The sequence below is a fragment of the Phymastichus coffea genome, unplaced genomic scaffold (genome assembly GCF_024137745.1).
Source record: "Phymastichus coffea isolate CEN01 unplaced genomic scaffold, Cenicafe_Pcof_1.1 PCOF00108, whole genome shotgun sequence".
Lineage (NCBI taxonomy): Eukaryota > Metazoa > Arthropoda > Insecta > Hymenoptera > Eulophidae > Phymastichus > Phymastichus coffea.
In genome coordinates, this window is record NW_026706919.1 from 136,867 (window position 1) to 159,227 (window position 22,361).

Consider the following 22,361-nt stretch of genomic DNA (forward strand, 5'->3'; position numbering starts at 1 on the left):
TGCGTCTGTCGCGCGGAAATCCGATAGTCGCGATAAGTGCACCGTAGGTGATTACGCGAGACTGAAAAAAAAGGCTAATGACGCACGACGAGACTTTGAAGCGAAGGCAGCGCGGCCCAGAGCCGCGGCGCTTATCGATTGGCAGGCGCGTCGTGTCTACTTGCACAGTCCTCCTGGCGACGGCGCAACGGTTCGCCGACGAGCACAGGACTTACCATGCTCGCGATGATGGTCGTTGGGCTCATCGCTGGCGCACTCGGGCGTGCTGCGCTCCTCCTCGCTGCTGCTGAAGCTGCGCTGCTGGCTGTGCTGGTGGGCGTGGCCCGGGTGCAGGCTATGCGACGACGGCGCCATCGGGTGCTGCGGGTGCTGCAGGTGCTGCTGGAGCTGGGTGCGCATCTGCGGCGGCGGCGCTGGCGGGTGGCCGTATCCCATGCCCATGTCCAGGCTCTGCTCCTGTACCTCGAGCGATCTCAGTTGACGCCAGCAAAGCAGCGGACGACGGGACAGGTGGACGCGCCTACCTGATACATCGGGCGCTGGCGCTGCTGCTGATACGGCGAGTTCTGACGCATGAGACCGTCGAGCTCGCCGCGGTAGAGGTTGGGGTCGTCCTCGGGATAGGCTGCCGGGTGCCTGGGCGGCTGCTGCGCCTGGTAAGCCGCCACGTGGGGAGTGGGCAGGGTGCGCGAGTGCGGCGACACTGACATCTCGACGCCGCTGTCGCTGGTCGAGAATCGGCGGCCCTGTATCTGCGGCGAGCGAGTAGCGAGCGGTGAGACGCGGGGCCTCGGTCAGGTGCAGGCGACACCGCTTACCTGCTCCTGGTGTGAGTACTGGCGGCGCAGGAGGCTGCTGCTGCGCTGCAGCAGCGGCAGGTTCTCCTTCTCCACGGCGCTGTGGGCGCGCTCGAGCTTGGGCCGCTTATCCTGACTCGGATCCACCTGCAGCAGGCCCTGCGGCAGCGACATGCCCTGCATGTCCTCTTGCATGCGGCGCAGCATGTTCCCGTCCGCGCCACTCAGACTCGACTTCATCATCCACTGGCCTGACTTCGACAGCAACTCTTGCTTCTTCCGGCATAATATGCACACCCATATCACCTGCAACACGCACCAACGTCCTTTCCAGTCGTCGTTCGGTACTGCAGCTTTTCGCGGAATCTTTCTATTGGAACGATAAGCCTGTCAATCTAAGTTTCTAGAAGAGCTTCGTTGGAATTATGAAAGGAAGTCAAGTCCGGAAGCTTCATTGAAGAGTTCCAGGCTTAGCGGAAAGCCAAATATTAAAATTGTCGCTAACGACACCGAGGCACAAACGTCAATTACTCTTCGTTCCGTGGCTGCGTGCAGCCTGTGGGATCGCGTTCGCGCGAAAACCATCCAAGTGGGAAAATCAGCCGCGGACAGAGGCAGCAAAAAATTAATCCATCGCCGTTTGTGCACGGACTGCAGGTCGTTCGGGCGAGCTCAGGTTGAGCCGAAAAGCGTCGCTGCCACGTCAACACCTGCAAGCGCGCGATAATGCGAATTCCACCTTTGTTCGGGCCTCGCTACGAGTTCGCCTGCCGCCCTCGCCCGTCTGCGGCGCCCCGGTTCGGCCTCTTGATCGAGGTCGTGCACTTGTACGTTGCGCGCGATATACACAAGCGAAAGGCTATCGTCAGGCTAAATAGACTCGATAGTACCACTCTGGCGTTGTCGCTCTGGCACGTGCGATCTTATTTTCGGGTTCCTCATCGCCGCGTACCTTTTCGACTGCGATCTGGCCAAGGTTTCATTAATTCCGAATTATGCATGAATTGTTTACGTGATGGAACTGACGCGCAATCGCGTATACCTATCAGATCGCTACACTACTAATGGGAAAATTCAGGGTCCAATCCAATTTAACCAAATTTTGCTCACTCCTATTTTCGTCCGCAATGTCTTCGGATACGTAAATTTGCTGCTAATTACTCTAAATTTATAGATACCAAAGCACCTGTAAATTGGGCTATGACGACAAACTTAAGACGTATTACTAGAGAGCTGTTTCTGTTAGTAAACTGGGATTCTCGTAAGGACGTGAAAAAAGCTACAGAGTAACTAGTCAAGCCGCTCAAGGCGCTTGAGTTACGGACGTAACTTCTTTGCAAAAACGAATTGTCAAACGTAAGATCCGCAATTTGATTTCATCGCGAATAGCAGTAAGCAATCGATCGTCAATAAACTGATTCCAAGGGATCTCCAAAGAGTCGCGCGCGGAGATGCAATCGTCATCGAAAGCTCTTTCCTCGGAGGATCAAAGAAGCGTAAAATAGCTCGTTTTCTGTGGCCACGAGAGTAGAATAGGATTCGCGGCTTTCGAAGAGAAAGTGCGAGTAAAGAGGAGGAAAAAAACTGTATGCGGTGTGTCTTCGAAGGAAAACCTGACCTAGTTGGGTCAATGGCCAATCGAGTAGGGAGTATGCAAAAAAGAAAAAAAGACGAAGAAGGCTGACGGTTGCGACGGCTTTTCATGCAATCAAGCGCAACCGACAGCTTTTTATACGGTTTCACATGGAAATTGAAATCTTTAATTAAATTCAGATAAGTAGCGTCGCGTTTTCTGCTGCGTTCGAGGGTTCCCGCAAATTTTTTTCCCTCAAGACTTGGCAACGTTTCACTTGACGTGCGCCCCATTCACGAGTACTCTATAGTTTTCTCGAGTGCTTTTGCAAAACTGCTCGACACCGCTCCCCCCGCAAAAAATAAGTTCTACTAGAACGGTTTAAAAAACTTTTTTCCGTGCCTTTCCTAGGTCACAATGATAACCATATCCGAACGAAAATGTACCAAAACGGGTCAAAGAAACATACTTACACATGGTTAATCCAAGCTTGAAGAGAAAAAAAAACGAAGAGAAAAAATGATTCACAAACTCTCCTACTAATAACACACTCGACAGGTTCCTATATGTATTCCTTGTTAAATCTTGAAGCAGAAGACTTTTTTTCGAGAGGAAACTCATAAAATGTAAAATTACGCCGAGCGCGAACTGTTGGTCGAGAGATCTCTTCATAAAATGCAAAATTCAACACACTTGACAATATCCCCTTCGCGGTGGCAGCCAAACTTCGCGTTAACTGGCTTCTACATCGCCGTTATTGAAAAAACTTTTCTAGCGCGGCGTCGAATCACACTAGAGTGTGCATATCGCTACACACGCATCGTCACTTGTTGAGTGGCGTGCATTAGTGCAATCCGCACTATAGGCGGAGTCGTCGCGTAAAGTGGGGTGCAGCAACGCGAGCTCGTGAATCGACTGGTAGCTCGCGGTGGTATCGCATCGACTGAAAAGGTGGGAGCGCTGGCGTTTAAGTTGAAACGGAGAGAGAGAGAGAGAGAGAGAGATGACTCGGCGACGACGGCTCATGCGTGAAACGACGAGTCGAGGGTCTCGCCTTGGGAATTTTAGCCTGATTAACTGAATTTTTTCTATTTTTTTTTTTGCTTCGCTCCGCGGAGACATGTGAGCTCCAGCTTAATTAAGTCGTCGCCGTCTTGGAACGCCATACGTGTGAAAATAAAATATGAGGGCACTTTACGCGCTCTTTTTAGATTATATTCAATGGTATGTGAAAAATTGTCCTTCTTTCTCGCTTTATTCTTTAATTTTCAAGAGGTCACTTTGAAAGTAATTAGCGGAAACTGGTGCTTTGAACAACGTTAATTATCCATAATTTGCGGAACATTTCTCTTCACGAGCTGAAAATTAGCGGCGTCCGTGTGGGTGGGAGATGGTGCCAGTACGGGGGATAGAGACGTTTTCATAAATATTATATCGAGCATAGGGCTCTGGCATCACCGATTATGAATTCGATTTCCAGACGATATAGGGAGGACTGCATATTAAAATCCACTAGATTTACCTATCGAAATAAATAAACTTTTACATATACGCAAACGGAATAAAAAATTCACAAGCTTCTCAATTTTCCGAAAGTATATATATATAATAACGACGCGAAATCAGTTTTACTATTTTAAGAGTAAAAAGGCAGTTTAGCATTAATCTGAGTGCACTCCTGATTAGGCGTGTGTGTGTGTGTGTGTGTGTATGTGGATGGGTAGGAGAGAAGGTACAAGAATCTAAAGAATAAACGAAGACACGTCACGAGACAAAGCCAGTGAGTGCGTATGGTATATGGCGGCCGACAAAAGCGTTAGGTAGTGAGGGAGGGGGGTGGACGACAAAGGCGACGGGTAGAAGAAAGTAAGCGAAATGGAAAAGCAGCAGCAGCAGAGACAGATGACGACGGTTGTGAAGAGTATCCCAAGAGAGAGAGAGAGAGAGAGGGAGCGAGAGAGAGAGAGAGAGAGGGAGAGAGAGAGAGAAGAGGTGGGGCTGCGCGCGTACTCGAGAGGCACTTCGGCTGAGTTGCCTAGGTAGCAATATGTCAAGTGGCCAGCCTCGTTGCCAACTCTATACGTGCGCGTGCGGTTTGGTAGTGCGCAAGAGAGGTGAAAAATCTAACGGCAAATCGACGTAGGTTCACCGTCCGCGGGTAAATAAACGCGGGAGAGCGGGTGAGTGCTATATAGGCCAGGGGGCGCCGAACCCTCTCTCTCTCTTTCTCTCGCTCGCTCTCCCGCATTGCGCCAACCGGAATCTATAGCTACGCGAGCCGTGCAGCGCGAGCGAACGCGCAGCCTTCACCTGCGCCGGCCGATTTCTCTCGACTAATTAATTTCGCACGGGCCAGATGCGCACACATGCCGAGAGCTTCACTTGTTGTCGTATCCATCCCGACGAGTTGCGCTTCGAGCGCCAACCTCTCTCCAGATGGACTTTTGATGAGCTTCCTAGCTGACATGGATACCGGAAGCGTGAGTGCGTACTGCTACTGCGTATGGATGGTTTGGCAAATGTTCTATTTTCATCGAGCGCGAACATAGTGAAAACACTTTTTGATTTCGTCAAATTTGCACGAAGGCAGCTTTGATGACGACAGCTAAATTTGTTTTTCTGCCGTGCTTCTGAGAATGAGAGCTAGGTAGTTAGCCATTATTGTAATATTATGGCTTCTGTATACTCTCCATCCGGTGTTTTAACGGCTCTTTTTCTTCCATTCGCGACGTGAGCGGTGCCTTTATTAACTGCTACAATTATAACTGCACAATTATATAGTAAAGCATAATGAAGTTTCATAATTTAGAATAATTAACGGCGGTATTCGATGAGCGTGATCGAGGGAAACTAAGCGCAAAATAGCGAGGAGACGGCAAACTCCGAATGACGTTTATTGAAAAACAATATTGAGCATTACGACGCTAACCTATTTTCCTTGAGAAAACGGAGGGCGTGCGAGCGAGCTTGATTTGCTCGAATAAGATCAATACCCGTATACATAAAAACGTACATCGAGAAAATACCGATATTGAATTGAAAATGCAAGTGTAAAAGATGAAAGGGGGACAGAGACGGAGAAAAAAAAAGGGACAGAGTAGCAGTCTATAGAATTATTCTGTAAATAATCTGTTAAGTGTATGAACAGCCACTAGGCGGTGCGAGTAAACTCAAAGGAACACCGACGACGCGCTAACGTGCAACTTCGCGTCGTCTTCGCTCTGAACAAATAAACACACGGTGAAGGGGCCGAAGGAAACGTCGAACGCGCTGTTTGCTCGCGCATCGATCGAATAAACAAATGTCTCGAAAGTCCACGCGAGCACACGCTGGCCGGCGAAAATTTATCGAGCAGCTAAAAATAGAACGAAAGAAAGAGAGAACAGCATTTCATTAAGTGGCAATACCCTTTCCGCTATACTATCCCACTCGTGGGCAAGAGACGCGCGGTAAGCAAGCAGAGGATGACGCTGAATTTGTGCCCTTCTACCTCATTTCCGTCTTGATTGATCGACAATTGCCTTTCTTGAGAAAGAGAGAGAGAGAGAGAGAGAGAGAGAGAGAGAGAGAGAGAGAGAGAGAGAGAGAGAGAGAGAGAGATAGTATGTGTGTGTGTGAGAGTGAGATACAGTATATGAGAGACAGTATGCGCGAGAGAGATCGAGAGACAGACAGACATGTATGACTATATTTGCATAATACAGAAATAAATCATATACATTCATAATGGTTATTGCTAAATCTACAATTACTAAATTGATACTTAAATTGATACTGACACGAGTCATTCATGGAGAATATTGATCATTTCTCGTATAGAGTATATAAGTGAAGCTGTACAACATTCACATGAAAAACGATCTGTGTCGTATATTTCGTGTAGTTATTTGACACATTGCTCAACAGTTAGGTTTGAAACCGAATACTCATTTTTTTTTATATGTACGCTGAAATGCTAGCAATCTATTTCACATGAAAAATCCTAGCTAAGAATAAGCTACCAAAAAAAAACAAGTGAAAAAGTCTAGCTATAGTCAGTCGAAAGAGATCGTTTATCGAGCGTCTCGAAGAAAAGCAAAAATAAAGCACTGAACGAATAAAAAGTGGGGTTCTTCGAGGAAATAGGATATTCAAAAAGGACATACATACATATATCTAGGTAGAGAAGCAGCTTTAATCTTTCGGTGAGTTTCTTTAGCCTCAGGGGCAGACCTCGATACGTCGTTGCGCCTACAGTCCCCTTTTCGTACGGAAAGAAAAGAAAAGTAGGAGGGAGGGATAAAAAAGAAACAATCATATGACGCGCGATTTACGTGGCGTGATTGAATGTGTACATCGCCGGGGGTTCTATTGATAGTAGGAGGCGCGCGCGAGCGACTAATTATTTTAGTTTTGTCATTGCTTCTATCGGCGGCCAACGACTAATTCAAACTTGGCTCAAACGAGCCAACTTCCTCCAACAGCAGCAACAGTCGTCGCAGCACGACTTCTCTCACTCGAATTCTCCCTCCTCGCACTTTCTAATCGATTTATATACACACACTCGAGCGCGTGTATGTATATGCGTGCGCGTGTTGCGTCACCCGTGCGACGATGGTGACGACGGCGACGACGACGTCGCTTTCACCTTTTCTCATTACTTGCTCCTTTTTTCCCTCTGCTTCCGTATCCTTTTTTTCTTCTTTGCGGCGATCGAGTAGAGCTACCTGTCTTGGCTTAATGATTTTTCGACGAGATTTTTTAGTCTCATTCTAAACCGCACTGATCGATTGATTTTCAAATATTATCATTTTCTTAATTATTTTCGAATATTATGCTTATTTTCAAACATTATGTTGCATAGGTTTATTTTTCTTTTTTCACTTAACGCTCGAACAACTACTCACGGCTGACTATAATCGTAGCTATTCTACTTAATACGCGACAATTCTGATTACAAGGGACGTAGCTTTTTTATTCCGTTGTTATTTTCATTTAATTTTGTGAGAGTCGTGGTAATCAAGCTCAATGCACCATAAATTCACGTCGATGAGTATCGCATTTAGATTTTGAATGGGCGATAGAAGACAACTGAATCGTTAATTATTTTTTTCTTTGTCATTGATTAATTTTACTGAAAGTTGATGTTTCGATAAAATTTTTTTTTCAAAGAATATGGATAAGATTAATGAATTAAACTAATCTTTCGCATTAAAAATTAAACAACAACCTTTTTATATTTGCTCACGGACATATAACATTTAACTAATAATCCAAAATTACAATCCGAAATTATATTGAAAACCAAAAATAGTTATAGTCAGATAGTCAAAAAAACGACAGTAATCGATGCAGCATTGTTAAATCGTAGTGGGCGACAAGGATAAAAAAAAAACAGTGCGTCGTCAAAGCGTCGCATGATGGGAGCGTGGGTGTGCGTGTATGCATGCGCGAGATGCAAGCTTCTCGTGATCGCTCATAAAAAAATTGATCGCCGGCAAATTATAGTCCTTTTAACGCTCGCGTACTTTTTTATTGGCGTGGCTTACGAAGAGCGAAGGCACTTGTACCACGTGGTAGTTCGTAAAACTCGGTTTCACGACAATTAAGCGTACGCGCAAATTTCGGACGGCGTCGGTCTTGATAGCATATACGCATGTGTATAGCTATTCGTATGAGACACGATAGAGCGCTAGCGATGAGGATTAATTGGAGCGCGCTGAGTCTCTGTAGGTCAATTATTTTCCGCGCGTATCTCTTCTACGATTATTATTGCTTTTAGGCATCTTTGCAACATGCGCACCGACTTTCTTTCTCCCATTTTGCATTTAGGTGACAAGGTCGTGCGAGTGACTAATTTTTATAGCGCTCAGTAGATTATTTTTGTAGCCCCTCGCGTCGGTCGCTCGCTTACTGCCGCTGAATGGAGTCTCGAGATTGCCTTTGCCAAGATAAAAAGCGATGTATCCGTGCGCACGACGACGTGCTTTTTTCTCCTCTCTCTCTCTCTCTCTCACTTTCTCTGTCGCTCTGCCACGGCTCTCTTTCTGTGTTTGCCCTCTCGACGCTCGGCTATTAATAGTATCATATGTGAGTCGGATTTTGAATTTGTTGAACGGTACACCTGCTGTGCGCGGACGAAATGCGCGCGATCTGATTAATTATATTTCCTGTATCATTGATATTTTAAGTGCGGCGTCAAAATGAATTTTTATGGACAATCTATTCTAGACTACGCTACTTTCCAAAGCAGCAGCAAAGACTAGTCATAAGAAACATTCCATATCGAAAATGCAAACGTTTTATGCGCAAATAACGAAGGTTTAGAGCGAAAGTCGGGAGCAAATTTGGCAAATAAAAGAAGCAATCAACGCCTGTTGATGATACTGTTGCGACAGTCAGGCAAAAATTATCACCCGAAAAACTAAAATGAAAAACAGTCGCTGCCAACGTATCGTAAAATTTGAAAAACTCTCTCTCTCTCTCTCTCTCTCTCTCTCTCTCTTTCTGTTGGCTACAAAATAAATAGCCAAAATCGACAGAACGATAGGCGAAACAATGGGACGAGTCGCTGGAGTGCGAGCGTGATCCATTCTCCCCCGAGGGAGGCGAAATTTAAAAGCGGTGCAGCGGGCGTCCTATTTTCGTGGCCTCTTTCGCGTTCGCGGGGGCCGATAACAAAGCAAGGCAGGAGCGCGCTCACCTTGTTGGATCTGAGCGAGACCTTGCCACCGCAGCGGGCGCAGCAACGTACGCTGCAGTAGTTGCATATGTGTCCGACCCCGTCGGCGAACTTGGTCTTGAGGCAGATCTCGCAGGTGGCGTCCAGGTCCACACGGCCCGCCGACTGCAGGCGCTCGTTGCGCGCCCGCGATATCGTGTCCTCCAACACCTGCACCTCGTTTTGCTTTCGCCTGCAACACAAGGAATGGTCTCGTCACAGCCCAGATCATCCGAGCCTTGGCGGTTGCGTCGCGACGCAACGATCGCGCGTGCGACACCAGCGCGCCGCGATTCTCATCAACAAGTAGCATCGTTGAGGAACTTGTGCCCCGGTCGAGCCCGGCCCGCGATCACGAGCAGCGGCAGAGAAGCCCTCGGTCCGCGGCCAGTATAGGAGCTCCCGGCGATAGGTAAACACGTCGCGTCGTATGCAAATAGACCAGCGCAGCGAAATCGAGTTGAGCTACAAAGTTTGATATCTGTCGTCGCGTGTCACCGTGCGCTCGCCCCGTGTATGTCTGTGTGTCGTGTTTTATCGATTGACATTAGCAGATTCGCGAGCCAGCTATTTTGGTCAAAGGTCACAGACACACGGTGATACAGCAGCGGGACTCTCGTCTTCTCACTTTCTCGGCCAGCGAGGGAATCGAGAAAGAGGCGGCGCGTAATTGTAGTCCTACCTCATGATCTCGTTTTGATACTCGTCCTCCTGGCGTTGCCTCATGATGACGCTCTCGATGTGGCGCCGCTCCTCGGGCGTGAGGTGCGAGAGGTCGGGCATGTCCTCCATCTCGTTAGCTGCGAGCTCGAGGACGAGGATGACGACGACGATAACGGTGAAGCCAACGCGACGTTGAGAGGACGCCGACTAGTAGTGCAGGCAGCCTTAGGCCGCCTTGGCGAGTCATCCGGCCACCTCCTCGTGCACCAACTGCCAGCTGCACCAGTAGTAGCTCCCGGCCAGTTTAGGCTTCATCCTCGCCACTCTCCGCCGTCTCCTCGACTCCGTTAACTTACACTCCGCACTCGGTCTAGCACATCGCGTACAGCACTCGTCGCTCTCGTTCCGCCGCCACCGCTCTCTCTCTCTCTCTCTCTCTCTCTCTCTCTCTCTCTCTCTCTCTCGCTCACTCTCGATCGATACTCTTCCTCGACTCTTCTTCCTTGTCTCGTTCGCTCCCTCGCTCGTTTGCTCGTTTGATTCGTCGCTCCGTGCGTCCGCTGATATATCTCGCGAGGCGTTGGCTGTCCACGGGCTCGCGGGGTCTTCCTTCTTCTGTCGTGTTCGGCTGCGCGGCTCACTCTTGCGGCAGCATTCACGATTACCGTACCAGCACCAGCACCAGTTCTAGCACTGCGTGCGTGCGTGTGTGCGTGCGTGCGTGTCTCTCGTGCTCGTGCGACGAGAAAGGACTCGACGAGCGGCCAGAGCAGTCGAGCTGCTGTCCTTCTCCTCGCTGCTCCCGAGCACTCTCGCTAAAGAAGAGTCTCTCGCGCAGCGAAAGCGAGAGAGAGAGAGGGAGAGAGAGAGAGCACGTACCGACTACGCGCGCAGACGGGACGAGCCCCCACTCGACACACCACCGACCCTACGCGCCGACTTTTGAATTTTCACGCCGAAGCTGCAGAGAGTTTTTCGCGGCTCGCACTGGGCTTTGCCAACGTCATCTCGACACTACGACCTGCCGATTCGACGGCTCTATCGGACTTGGTCCAGGTCGAGTACTGAGAGCCAGTGGCAAGGTTGGTGGAGCGAGTTACAGCTGAGCACTCATTCATACGGCGCTTAATAAGTAATGCTATGCGGGGTAAATTCCGGCCAATGGGCGCGGGCGCCGCGGCTTTACGTCACCCGTGGCATGGACGCGCGCGAGCGCGCGTGCGCCCGCTCGACCCTATTGATCGGCTCGACGGCCACGCAAGCGCATCAACCGCCGCCGAGAGGGCGTCGAAAGCTCACACCTGTCGAACTCTCGCTGCGATCATTGCCGAGCGGGAAAAACGAGCTGTCGCGTTGTACGGAAACGTGTCTTGCTCGACTCGGCTTGGACCACTTGCTGCTGACTTTCCGCATTTTAGACAGTATTTCGTCCCTGTTGGCTGATTTGAAATTATGATGAGTCGTCATTCTAGTAATTTTTCATTGATAGCCTGCTGGTTTCACTGGAAAGGTAGAAATAGAAAATACCGGATTCCCGATGAACAAGAAACTTGATGATAATCAAACGCCAAATAGTATTGCCACGTATCCGGCTTGCCATACTTAGCTTGCACTACTCGTTCCATTCTACCGCAACATGAGTCATAGATGAGAAATATAATTACTGATGCTCATACAGAAAGCCAATGAAATTTATTGGACTTGTAAGATTTTTTTATTTTATATAATTTAGTGAAAATAGATTTTTCTTTTACTAAAATATAGATTAATATATATTAATTTGAAAAAAAATGTGATTGGTAGTTAATAATACTCAAAGAGATAGATGTTAAAGCCATGTAAAACGAATGTAATATTTGCTGAGTATCACTTAAAGTTTGCATTTGGTAAAAAGGTAAAAGAGAGCGAGATTCATAGTGGAGTTATTATGCTTATCAGGCGGCTGGCAAACGGCCACGAGCCATCATTTTATTGCACGTTAGTGCTGAAGCTGTAGACGACCGGCAAAAACCTTTCAAAAAGCAACTTTGCAAGCTTTTACCGCGAGCTTACGTTATTTATCTGCTAGACGGTCCTTTTTTTAGCGAGATTTCCACTCGTTTTAATCAATGCGAAACAGCTATTTTTTTCGTTACTTTGCTACTTATCGAACATTAGAGACATTCTAGGCTGATTATCATCGACGGTAATGGATTTTTGAATGAAAGGGATAACTATTCAAGTAAACTTATTTGATATCTTATGTATAAAGCATTTCTTTTAAGAGTAATGTTACATCGAAGATGTGAAATATTTTCCACGAAAAAATGAAGAAGTAACTTCGCGTTAAAAACTATTTTTTGTCGTTTTTGAATCATACAAATACGACCAATTTATTTTTATCATTCAAGAGGTAAAAACCCCTACAATTAAAAGACATACAAATATTAAAAATATATATACACACATATATCACATAAAATAGTAGTATAAATATATAAAAAAAAGGAAAAAAAATATAATAGAATAGTACTTAGCTTTAAACGATATAAAAGTTAAACAAATAACACTTAAACCTAATCTAAATTTAACCGTAGTCAATATTAAATAAAGAATCTAAAGAAGAACTGTAGATTAAAGACTTGTAGAAGGATCAAGTTAACAGTTGTTAACAGTGTTCAACGAACATTTCAGTTTTCGCTTTATTTGACGAAAGTTGTTGATTTAATTCAATTGAACTTCTTCGGCGTAGCATCGCGCTGTATGGATGGTTCATATTAATTTTTTATTTTTCGGCTAAGTGTATTCTACTTGATCGTTTTGAAATTGATATTGGGTGTGGAGTCAAAACTATGCAATGAATGATTTTAAACAAGTTTGTTTTTTGGTGCATGAGCAAAGTATGCTAAAGTTAAAAAGTTCATTTTTTTTATTCAAAAGCCAAAAGTGACCATTTTTTTTATGTAGAAGCGATTGCTCAATCTTCTGTTAAAAAAAATGTTCGTTGACACATTTATTAATTTGCATGTTGAGTAAATGACTTTGGAGAACAGGTCGAGCAAAGGGTGAACCTGAATCGAACCCGTCAATGCAGAGATCCAGCAGGCACCCGGCGTTTCCTTTCGAGTTTTTCTATCTGCGCTTCATAAGGTCATGTAGTCAATTCATAAATAAAGAATTATTTTAACTAAGAATTTGCTGTAAAAGTAACATAAAATAGTCGCTTGTACGAAAAAAAAGAATAATTTTTAGTTTTTGAATCATAAAAATTGGATTACATTAACCAAATGTAATAATAGTATTCAAAAACTATTCACATTTAATTTGAGAAAAAGCGAAATAGTTTCAAATACAACCATTTTTTCATGTTTAATTACGCGATATAATCATCGTGTATTCTAATCGTGCTACTTGCGCCATCAAAATTAAAAATCTTCATTTTATCAAATATGCGACTTTTTTCAAATTGTAAAAATATCTATTAAAATAAAAATATCGTGAATTAACTAACAAAAAAGCAAACGGTTTTATAAAGTTTAATTGTTTAAACCGAGTCACTTTTTTCCTGAGCTGATGGAAACATTCGCTTTTTTCATTCGTTAATTGATACATTTTTTTGTTCTAATACTCGTAGGTATTCTCATAATTTGAAAAACTATCACATTCATGATGATGAAAATCACTTAAAGGTTCGATAGTACTTGTAGCTCGATGAGAAAAAATTTATAGCAGATCAACCAATTGAATTTTTTGTTGTCCCGAATTTGTTGAGTTAATTTGCAATATCTCTAGTTCTAATCAGTATTTCTTTAATTAAAAAAAAAAAAACAGCCTATTCATTATTAAATAACAAATAATTTTACATATTATTTGTCTCAACAACATGAATAGAAAAAAGTTATCGTTGTTTAAGCAATTAATTTACTAATATCTATGAAAAACGCCCCGTATGACTAAACACTTGTCAGATTTTAATTCGGAAGATTATAAAAATATAAAACATTAACTTATTTTATGGAACCTCGATCGGCTTCGAACCCCCTTGGCCTTTGAACTAACACCTGATAGGCCGTTTTAGACTGCGCTGAGTTAAGCCTCCCCCGTTCCAGCCTGCATAATTAATGCTAAATTTTTTAAAATATACTAATTGCAAGATTTTGATTTGCCCAATCCACCTGTATTATCATATTTTATTTGCTTATTTTTAGGTTTTTCGTAAAAAATTAATAAAGACAATTATTTCCCTTACAATTTTAAATATCTCTATCTCGTGTATTAAATGGAATTTCTGAATGTAATTAATTGTAAAAACTTGCCACGAGCTGATTTAATTTGCTTACTCCACTGATATTAAAAATAGTCAATAGCTATTTTATAAAATTGAAAAATTACAATCGGTAATAGCATTTCGCGCACGCGCGTGCTCAATAAAAAGCTAGTATCGGGCCCATTTCCCTTTGTACAGATACCTTTGCTACGCGATTTCATTCAATCATTAATTAAAAGGTATTTTATTGAACATAAGGTGACATAATAATGTTTTAATTAAACATATTAAATAAAATAATATTTACCAAGTTAAATATTATTGACACATTAGTTTTCTACCAAGAGATTAGAAATTTTCTGAATACTGTAGTAAAAAAACAAATGTTTTTCTGTATGGCTTTTTTTTTTGTATTTATGATATAAACTAACAAATTTTTTTTCTGTACGAATTATTTGACACAAAGATGATATAAAATTGTATTCTACGTTATCAAAATTTATTTCTACATTATCTTCAGCGCTGATGTGTATTACGTACAACCAACAGCAGCAATAACAGCATACGAAAGCAAATTACCTTTCATATTTTCATCACAAAATTGATTGTGTAGAATACTGCTCGATCTGATTTAATTAATGTAAGATCGTTCGTGTAGAAATAAATTTTGATGATGCAGAATACGATTTTATGTTGTCTTTATGTAAAATAATTTGTGTAGAAAAAAATTTGTCAGTTTATATCATAAATCCAATAAAAGAACCATTCGGAATAATATTTCTCATTATTGATATAAAGAAAATCATTACATTCATATATATTGGTTTTGTTTTCAGGGAATTACAGACAATTGGTGGTGTGGATCCTTATAAAAGATACGATGTTATGAGAGAAAATTCAATGAAGAACTTGAAGAGGATACTTCTGAGGTAATTCCAAAATTAACTAATCAAGATTTGGAAGAAACAGAAGATTCCGAAAATCAAAAAAATTCAAAAGATCCAGAAGATCCTGAAGATGTTACAAGAAAGGAGTTACCCGAAAAGCTTTCCGATAAACTTAAAAGAAAACGTAAAAAATATGTGTACTCCAAGTCGAAAAAGTCTAAGTTGGATTTATAGCCTCTAAAAATAGGAGATCTAGGTTTCGTTACATACGGATTAAAAGGTGATAGAAAAACATGGGCGTGTTTATACACGGGTATTGATGTTATAACGAGCCGTTGTGGTATTAGGATTTATGAAGGATCTGGCGGTCGACACATAGATATGGTATTTACACGTCAAGCTATTTTATCTTATATTCTTAGCTAATATTTAGGTAAACCAATGACTGAAACTAGAAAAAGCGCATTCAAACAAGCATTAATAGATTGTGGAAGACAAGAGTTAATTTTCAAAACTATATTATACTGAAAAAATTCATATACAATCAAATTATGTAATATATTTTATACATTTTTCATGTAAAATAACGTAATCGTGTGTAATAATACGTGTTCAATAATACAAGCTTTCAAATATTTAAAAAAACATTTAAATATACATTCGTAACATGTAAAATATTACGTGACAGCCGGAGTTTAATTAAATTAAATTAAATAATAATTAATAGTTAATTTAATTAAATAATAATAATTAATATTTAATTAAATATTTTAACTTGGTAGAAAACTGCCATAAATTAATAATAGTTAAGTTTTTAGTAAAGATTATTTTATTTTATATGTTCAATTAAATTAAATAAATAAAAGCATTATTATGTTCAATAAAATAAATTTGAAAATAATGGTTGAATGAAATTATCTAGAAACGGTATCTATACGAAGCGAACTGGGTCCAATACTAGCTTTTTATTGAGCACGTACGTATACGAAATGCTATTGTCGATTATTATTTTTCAGTTTTATTAAATATCTATTGATCAATTTGAAAGTCAAATGGGCAAATTATATTAGCTCAAGCACAATTTTTTACAATTTACTACATTCAGAAATTTTATTTAATAGAAGAGATAGAGATGTTTAAAATCATTGGGAAAATTATTGTCTCATTTTTTCGAGGAAGCTAAGAATGGGCAAATAAATCTGACAATACAGGTGGATTGGGAAAATCAAAATCTTTGGATTGATATATTTTTATTTAATTTTGCATTAATTATACAGGCTGGAATGGGGTAGGTCGCTGTTAGCAACGAAGATGACGCAATGAAACGTCTATCTTCGTTGCTGTTAGTTAGTCAAGCTAAACCGAGGTTGTTCAGTTACGTATGCTAAGCACTTCGAAAAGCTATATAAATACTATAGCTTTGTTAGGCAGCAACGACGGCGCCATACCATAACTGCCTAACAGAACTACGGATCGTGTTAGGCTACTTGACTGAGCCCCCATAAAACCTGTCCTATAAGCGTCTATCTTTGTTGCTCATACCGACAATAGTACCTACATATTTACATGAAAAAGTTTTTAAAAATTTTCTTTTATCACATCAGTCAAGATAATATTCTTTTAATCTCATATTGCTCAGTAAAAATTTAGCTTTTATATAAACTTGAAACACTTTTGTTTGTCGTGTGGTATTCTAGTTTTGAATAGTATAGAATCGGCACGATATTGTGTGTTTAACAACGGCATATAGCCAAATACTTGCAAGAAAAAGTTTATACACTTATGCCTTTCTTGAAAATGTGAATCATCTTCTGATAATGACACTGGACAACCTGGACATCTAAAGGTCCAACGAGAAGTCACCTGTACAATTTTATTAGTTTATAAATGAAATAATAACTTTATGTATTCTTTATTATTATTAATAATTACCTTAACCGGAGGCTTTCTCGTGATGTGCGAGACTAAAAAGTTCATGGCAATATCTTCACAATTCATATATTCATCAACTTTGTCTCTGATGGCTTGAGGGAGCCAATGCGTATATAGATACAAATAATGTTTATGAACAAAAGCAGCTCCCGTTAACACCATTGACAACTCACATGAATAATTGGAGTTGTAATTCCAAGCGTTGTGAAAATTTTGATCCCAGGCATGAAAACGACCTGGGAAACCTACGACTCGATCCCTGTGTTCTCTCCATACTCTGTAATGAAGGTTTTTTTATATATTCTGATATCAAAATATGTAAAAACTTTTAATTTAACTATTTATCCACCTGAATCCAAACATTATCTCATCGTGTCTCAAATGCGCATCATCGTCAACAGACAAAACGGCTTCAGTTTCGATAACATCAAATGGCATAAATCTATTATTCAAACTATTACGTTTTGCTTTTACAACCTGCAAGAAAATAAGAGAAATTATTAAATAATCAACATATCGAATTGTTTGCTACTTAAAATATTTATGCATACATGTATTGGTACTCCGATATCAGGCCATCGCAAATCTTCTACTGGAGGTTTCGGACTATTCCATACAACTACGACTTTATTCAAATATGGCAACCCGTAGAGTCGGGCCAAGGAGTTCATCAACACTTGTTCTCTTTCATATGTAAGCATTACAATCGTAAATTGTTCTCGTGGATGATTGCCGCCAAGAGACTCGCTAAACTCCTTACCAGCGCCTCCAGCTCCTTTTCCGATAGGACGGAAGCCGGTTTCCGACCCTGAAAATAATGACAAATAAAACTGTTAGAAACTCTCATCATACTTGAATGAAATGTTAAAATCATACGTACCAATAAATTTTGCATCGCTAGGTAAAACGGTATCAAATGGCAGTTGAGGATATAAATTAAACGGATCGACCCAGTCGTTCCACATTTGGTAACCTTGTACTAACATTATTGTATAGTTCCTCCTGTAAGCAGGAGATGGATATGGAGGTTCTAATGGCCCAAGGCTTTCTTCGGCTTCAGATTCCGGTATGATTGTATCGGATCTCAAAGGCTGAAAAATCAAATTTTTATGTTATTTGTTGGCCAACTAAGGGTTATTTCCGAAGTACTTCTTTCTGTAAAATCCGAATCCGAAGTCAGAATTTTTCCACGTCAGATTTTCGAAATATCCGAATTTGAAAGGGCTAAAAACGGATTTTTAGTATATTTGAGATTTTATAACAATGAGAAAAACGTTTCTTTTTTTTAGAAAACAGATCAAACTATCTATAAGCGTACAAACTATCTATAACCTGCGAATGTAAAATCCCGAACCTTTAAAATTCTAATTCTTTCCTGTAACCTCCAAGGCTATAACCTTAGATCCTCAATCTCAATTTTCTCGTTATTGATTAATGTAAAACCCGTAGGTTACAAGGCTCTATGATTCAGAATTTCGGAGTTTAAGCATCTAGGCTTATTATTACGCTGTTTATAGAATTCGAGGGTTGAGACAATCAGAGTTCAAGGGTCTAGGGTTATGGCTTTAAAAGGTGCATGACTCGAGGGTTAAAGCAATTAGGTTTGAGGAATCTGTCGTTGTAATACGCTGTATTTTAATACCAATACGTAATTTTTGAAATACTTAACTTTGATGTACTATATTTCTATGCAAAAAACAAATACAACTGAATTCTGAAAAATATATTTTGAAGAGTAAGAGTTGTACTTTCAGATGGTTTGATCTGTTTTCAAAAAATTTTTTCGCGATGTAACAACCATAAATATACCAAAAAACTGTTGTTTTGGCTCTTCCAGGTTAGGATATCTTAAAAACATGACGTGATGGATAAATTCTGACTTCGGATTCGGATTTTACGCAAAAGATTACTTCGAAAATGACTCTTAGTTGGCAAACAGTAATAACAACATATAATTTTGCATATCTGCGTAATCAATAAATCGTCTAATTCACTTGCCACGAAGGATGAATTAAAAATGCTTGGACTTAAAGACTGCGGCGCTGGTAAAGGTGGTATACCCAAACGATCTCTCAATACAGCAACAATTGTATCGACAACGCTTTGCGCCGTGCCAAAGTATCTTTCCCAAATGAGTCGACCTTGTCTCCTCATTGCAAGCAGATCATTGTCAGGTACGGCTCTAAGCAGGAAATGCATCTCCGTAACTCTTGCTTTAGGCAAGAAAATAGCTGCCCTTCTCCAGGAGATGACCTCTTTATAGCTTAGTGCTGTTCTATCACCACCTAAAATCACTGGTATTGCGCCAGATCTCAAAGCTTCGTAAAGTCGAGCTTGCATCGACGCTGTGGATAAGTAACTGATGTTACTGGGTGCGAGGATAAGAGCGAAAGTTGACTCTTGTAGAATAGCTTTTCTTGAAGAATCAATACCACACAAAGACCAGTCGAGGACCTCGTTCACTTTTTTCTCGTCCGACGCTGGAATACACTCGAATTGTATGAAAAATTTGTCTGAAGTAGCTCCGTTACTTATGTCTTTTAAATACTGCGTTATAAAATTGTCTAGATTACTCTCGTCAAGAGGTGTTCTATCGATGTCGATTTCTGCATCATCTACTTCGTTTGTTGTTGAAGGAGACTTCAAAGCTCTCATTTCTCCTGTAAAATTAATTAAAACATTAGCATCTGATCTAATTAGTTAACAAAATTAGTTACAAATATTAATTAAAACATTAGCATCTGATTTAATTAGTTAAGAAATTAAATTTTCACGCGACTCGCCTTGGAAAGAAAGTAAATATTTTCTTCTGGCAGGTAGCATATATGCACATTCTGGCCAGATATCACCCCCTGGTGGTCCCAATATGGGTGGAACAATCATATCAAAACCTTCGCGAAAATGATCCCTTAAAAACGTCGATTGTACAACAATCGCGCGACCAGTATCAATACCATCAAACAGATTGCATGAATCAGCTGATAGATCTCTGCGAGCTAAATTCAACAATATGTGATTTCTACCATCACCTCCCCAATAAGGAAGAGCTTGGAGTTTCTTAATATCTAATGGACTTTTCAAATTTCTAGTCTTTTGAGATACTGGTAGTGTTTCTCCTACAAGGACAATGTATATACATGCTTCCGCTGGATCAAAAGTTAGATGTGCATTATAACCTGCAACAATTTTAGCAAGGTATTAACCAGTATTAATAATCTATTAATTTAGGTGAATGTATTTTTATAAATACTTGAAAATACCTAAAGTTTGCTTAATATAAGTTTTCAAGAACCCATCAATATCATATCCTGGATTAACAACAGGAAATTCATCAGGATCATAAAGATATACAGGAAACCCACTGGTTAAAGCACAACGACTGTGATCAAAACAGCTGTACATTCTGCATATTTTTGAATTAGGACTAGATGGAAGTATCTCTGGGATCAAGTTACTCAAAACTCTCTTTGGTGGTGCTAGTTCTGGAGTATTACGTTCTACAGCTTCCCTATGAGCTGCTTGAGCTTGAACAACACTAATTTTCAATCTGTCCAACTCCATTTGTTGATGCAGCATTTCCTGTTTTAGTTCATCTATTTGCTGTGTCAAACTACTAATATCAACATGGAGTTTTCTACGTTTGGCTTCAAGATCCCTCAGCTCATTGCTCACAGACTGCTTGATACGTAACATCTCCTCAATGCGCATCTTTAAATCAGCTGCATTCATGGATGTAAAGTCGTGAAAGCCTTCTAATCTGGTGCGTGCTTGGTGAATGTCCAGATTTGACAGATCTGTCTCCACCTGATAAGATAGACAATAATGTAAACATTACTGTAGAAACACTCTGAGCATACACATTGATTTACCTTTGACAAGTAGTAGTGTATAAACAATGGCACAATACAAAAGAGTATAAGGACCAGAATAATGATTTTCGGTAATTTTATGCGTTTCAGCCAGAGCATCATGTCTCGGCCAACGGCCGGTGTCAGATGATGGTACGAGTGGCCAGACTCGAGGCTGTTCCCGGTCATTTTGCAACAACATTGACCGTTATATTTAACACCTCAGCTTATACGAGTTTTTTTAACGAATTTACCGCCGAAATGACGACTTCATCGGGGCTTCATCTCGTTTTGCACCGGAGTGTCAATAGTCTTTTTATTAAGATACAACGGCATCGCGCATCAATTACAAAGTACTGAATAGGAGATAAAAAAAGCCGAAAACTGACACACTAGACTATGTAACGTACGGCACATTTAGCGCGTGTGTGCGAGTGAGTGAATGTGCTTGTACAAATAATAGCAGCAACAATGCAGTGGGAGGGACGTAGCCATGGTCACAAGTGTCGACTGCGAGGAAGCTCCGAGCTCAAATTTGTTCTATGAAGACTGGTGTCTATGTGATGCATTTAATTGTGGAATTTTATTTTGAATTTTTTAATATTTTAAAAATTTTTTAAAAAATAAGAATAAATATTCTGTGATAAAAAAAATATCATTTTTCTATATAGCAAATTTAAATTTTCACTACTCTTACGTTTTTAATTCTGTATTTAATTTTCCAATGATTCCATATTCTACATCACAACATTTAGGGAGTATCCACACAGGATTCCTCTTTCTTCCTGATCCCGGGGCCGTCCCCGTCCAAGATTTTATATATACACGCCATCTCTATAACTTCGAGCTCAGTGATAAGTTTCATAATGAATGTGAGATACGCATCTTAATCTATAAATTCGAAATTATAGAGAAGGCGTGCGTATAGAAAAACTCGGACGGTGACGGCCCCGAGGTCGGTAAGGAAGAGGGATCCCGTGTGGACGCTCCCTTATAGGTACTTTCCACGGATGAAGGAACTCAGCGGGAAATCGATCGTAATTGATCCAAAAAAATTATAGCAAAACTGTGCGTTTTCAATAAGGATAGGAAAACCGATTATTAATCCTATGTAATTTTGTTTTAATTAATAAAAAAATTGCCAAAGTTGTTGGCTCATAGATTGTCGATAATTGTATCGGCCTGGCGTTTGAATATTGTTTCTACATACATAGACCTGCTTCATCTTTAGCAAAAATCACACGCAGTTTTTTTATTCAATCAAAATGTTATTATAACCATTCGTTAAAGAATAAATATTTATTATTTTTTACTACGGCGATAAATTCACCTGAAAGATCAGTCGGTAACATAAATCTATACATTTTTATTATTGTGTAGGTTGAATTTTTTTAATAATGAAATCTCAATTCCATATTCATTGATTTCCCGTTGAGTTGTTTTATCCTTCCAGTGTAAGAGCTGCACCAATAATGGCTTATTTTTTTAATAACCATTAATTTTAAGTCCTTCAATATTTACGTAACAAAAAAATTCATTTTTAACTAATAGTTAACATTAACGTTTATTACAGAAAATAACCCATTCCTATTAATCTTTAGAGGACCGCGGAAAACCGATATATCGGTTCACTTTGTGATATGAACTTTGTATATATTGATACATGATACCAGACACCAATTTAGCCACTATTCAAGGACGATTTTAACTCTCAA

General features: G+C 40.8%; 2 protein-coding genes across 11 annotated transcripts in view; both read right to left on the reverse strand.

Annotated features, from left to right (window-relative positions):
• Positions 1–10,789, reverse strand: part of LOC131670334 (regulating synaptic membrane exocytosis protein 2) — a 41,865-nt gene extending 31,076 nt beyond the window's left edge. For all 9 annotated transcript variants that reach the window (XR_009302448.1, XR_009302446.1, XR_009302445.1 and 6 more), the window contains exons 1-5: positions 9,753–10,789; positions 9,053–9,263; positions 819–1,103; positions 525–752; positions 216–456 (exon numbers count right to left, since the gene is read on the reverse strand). Coding sequence is in view for 2 of the 9 variants with exons in the window: in XM_058945848.1 (XP_058801831.1) it covers positions 216–456; positions 525–752; positions 819–1,103; positions 9,053–9,263; positions 9,753–9,862 (1,075 nt within the window). In the remaining 7 variants the exon portion in view is untranslated. The remainder of the gene's footprint in view (positions 1–215; positions 457–524; positions 753–818; positions 1,104–9,052; positions 9,264–9,752) is intronic.
• Positions 10,790–15,942: 5,153 nt separating this feature from the next.
• Positions 15,943–21,141, reverse strand: LOC131670309 (exostosin-3). 2 transcript variants are annotated; one of them, XM_058945809.1, is made up of 10 exons: positions 20,668–21,141; positions 20,059–20,602; positions 19,582–19,974; positions 18,797–19,458; positions 17,679–17,889; positions 17,350–17,606; positions 17,148–17,275; positions 16,972–17,075; positions 16,799–16,890; positions 15,943–16,729 (listed from the first exon to the last, which is right to left on the reverse strand). In XM_058945809.1, exons 1-10 carry the CDS (start codon positions 20,833–20,835, stop codon positions 16,520–16,522), a joined length of 2,769 nt encoding a protein of 922 aa, XP_058801792.1. In that variant the 5' UTR covers positions 20,836–21,141; the 3' UTR covers positions 15,943–16,519. The 2 variants fall into 2 exon arrangements, with proteins under 2 accessions (XP_058801792.1, XP_058801791.1); XM_058945808.1 differs by having other exon boundaries at positions 16,799–17,075.
• Between the last annotated feature and the right edge of the window lie 1,220 nt (positions 21,142–22,361).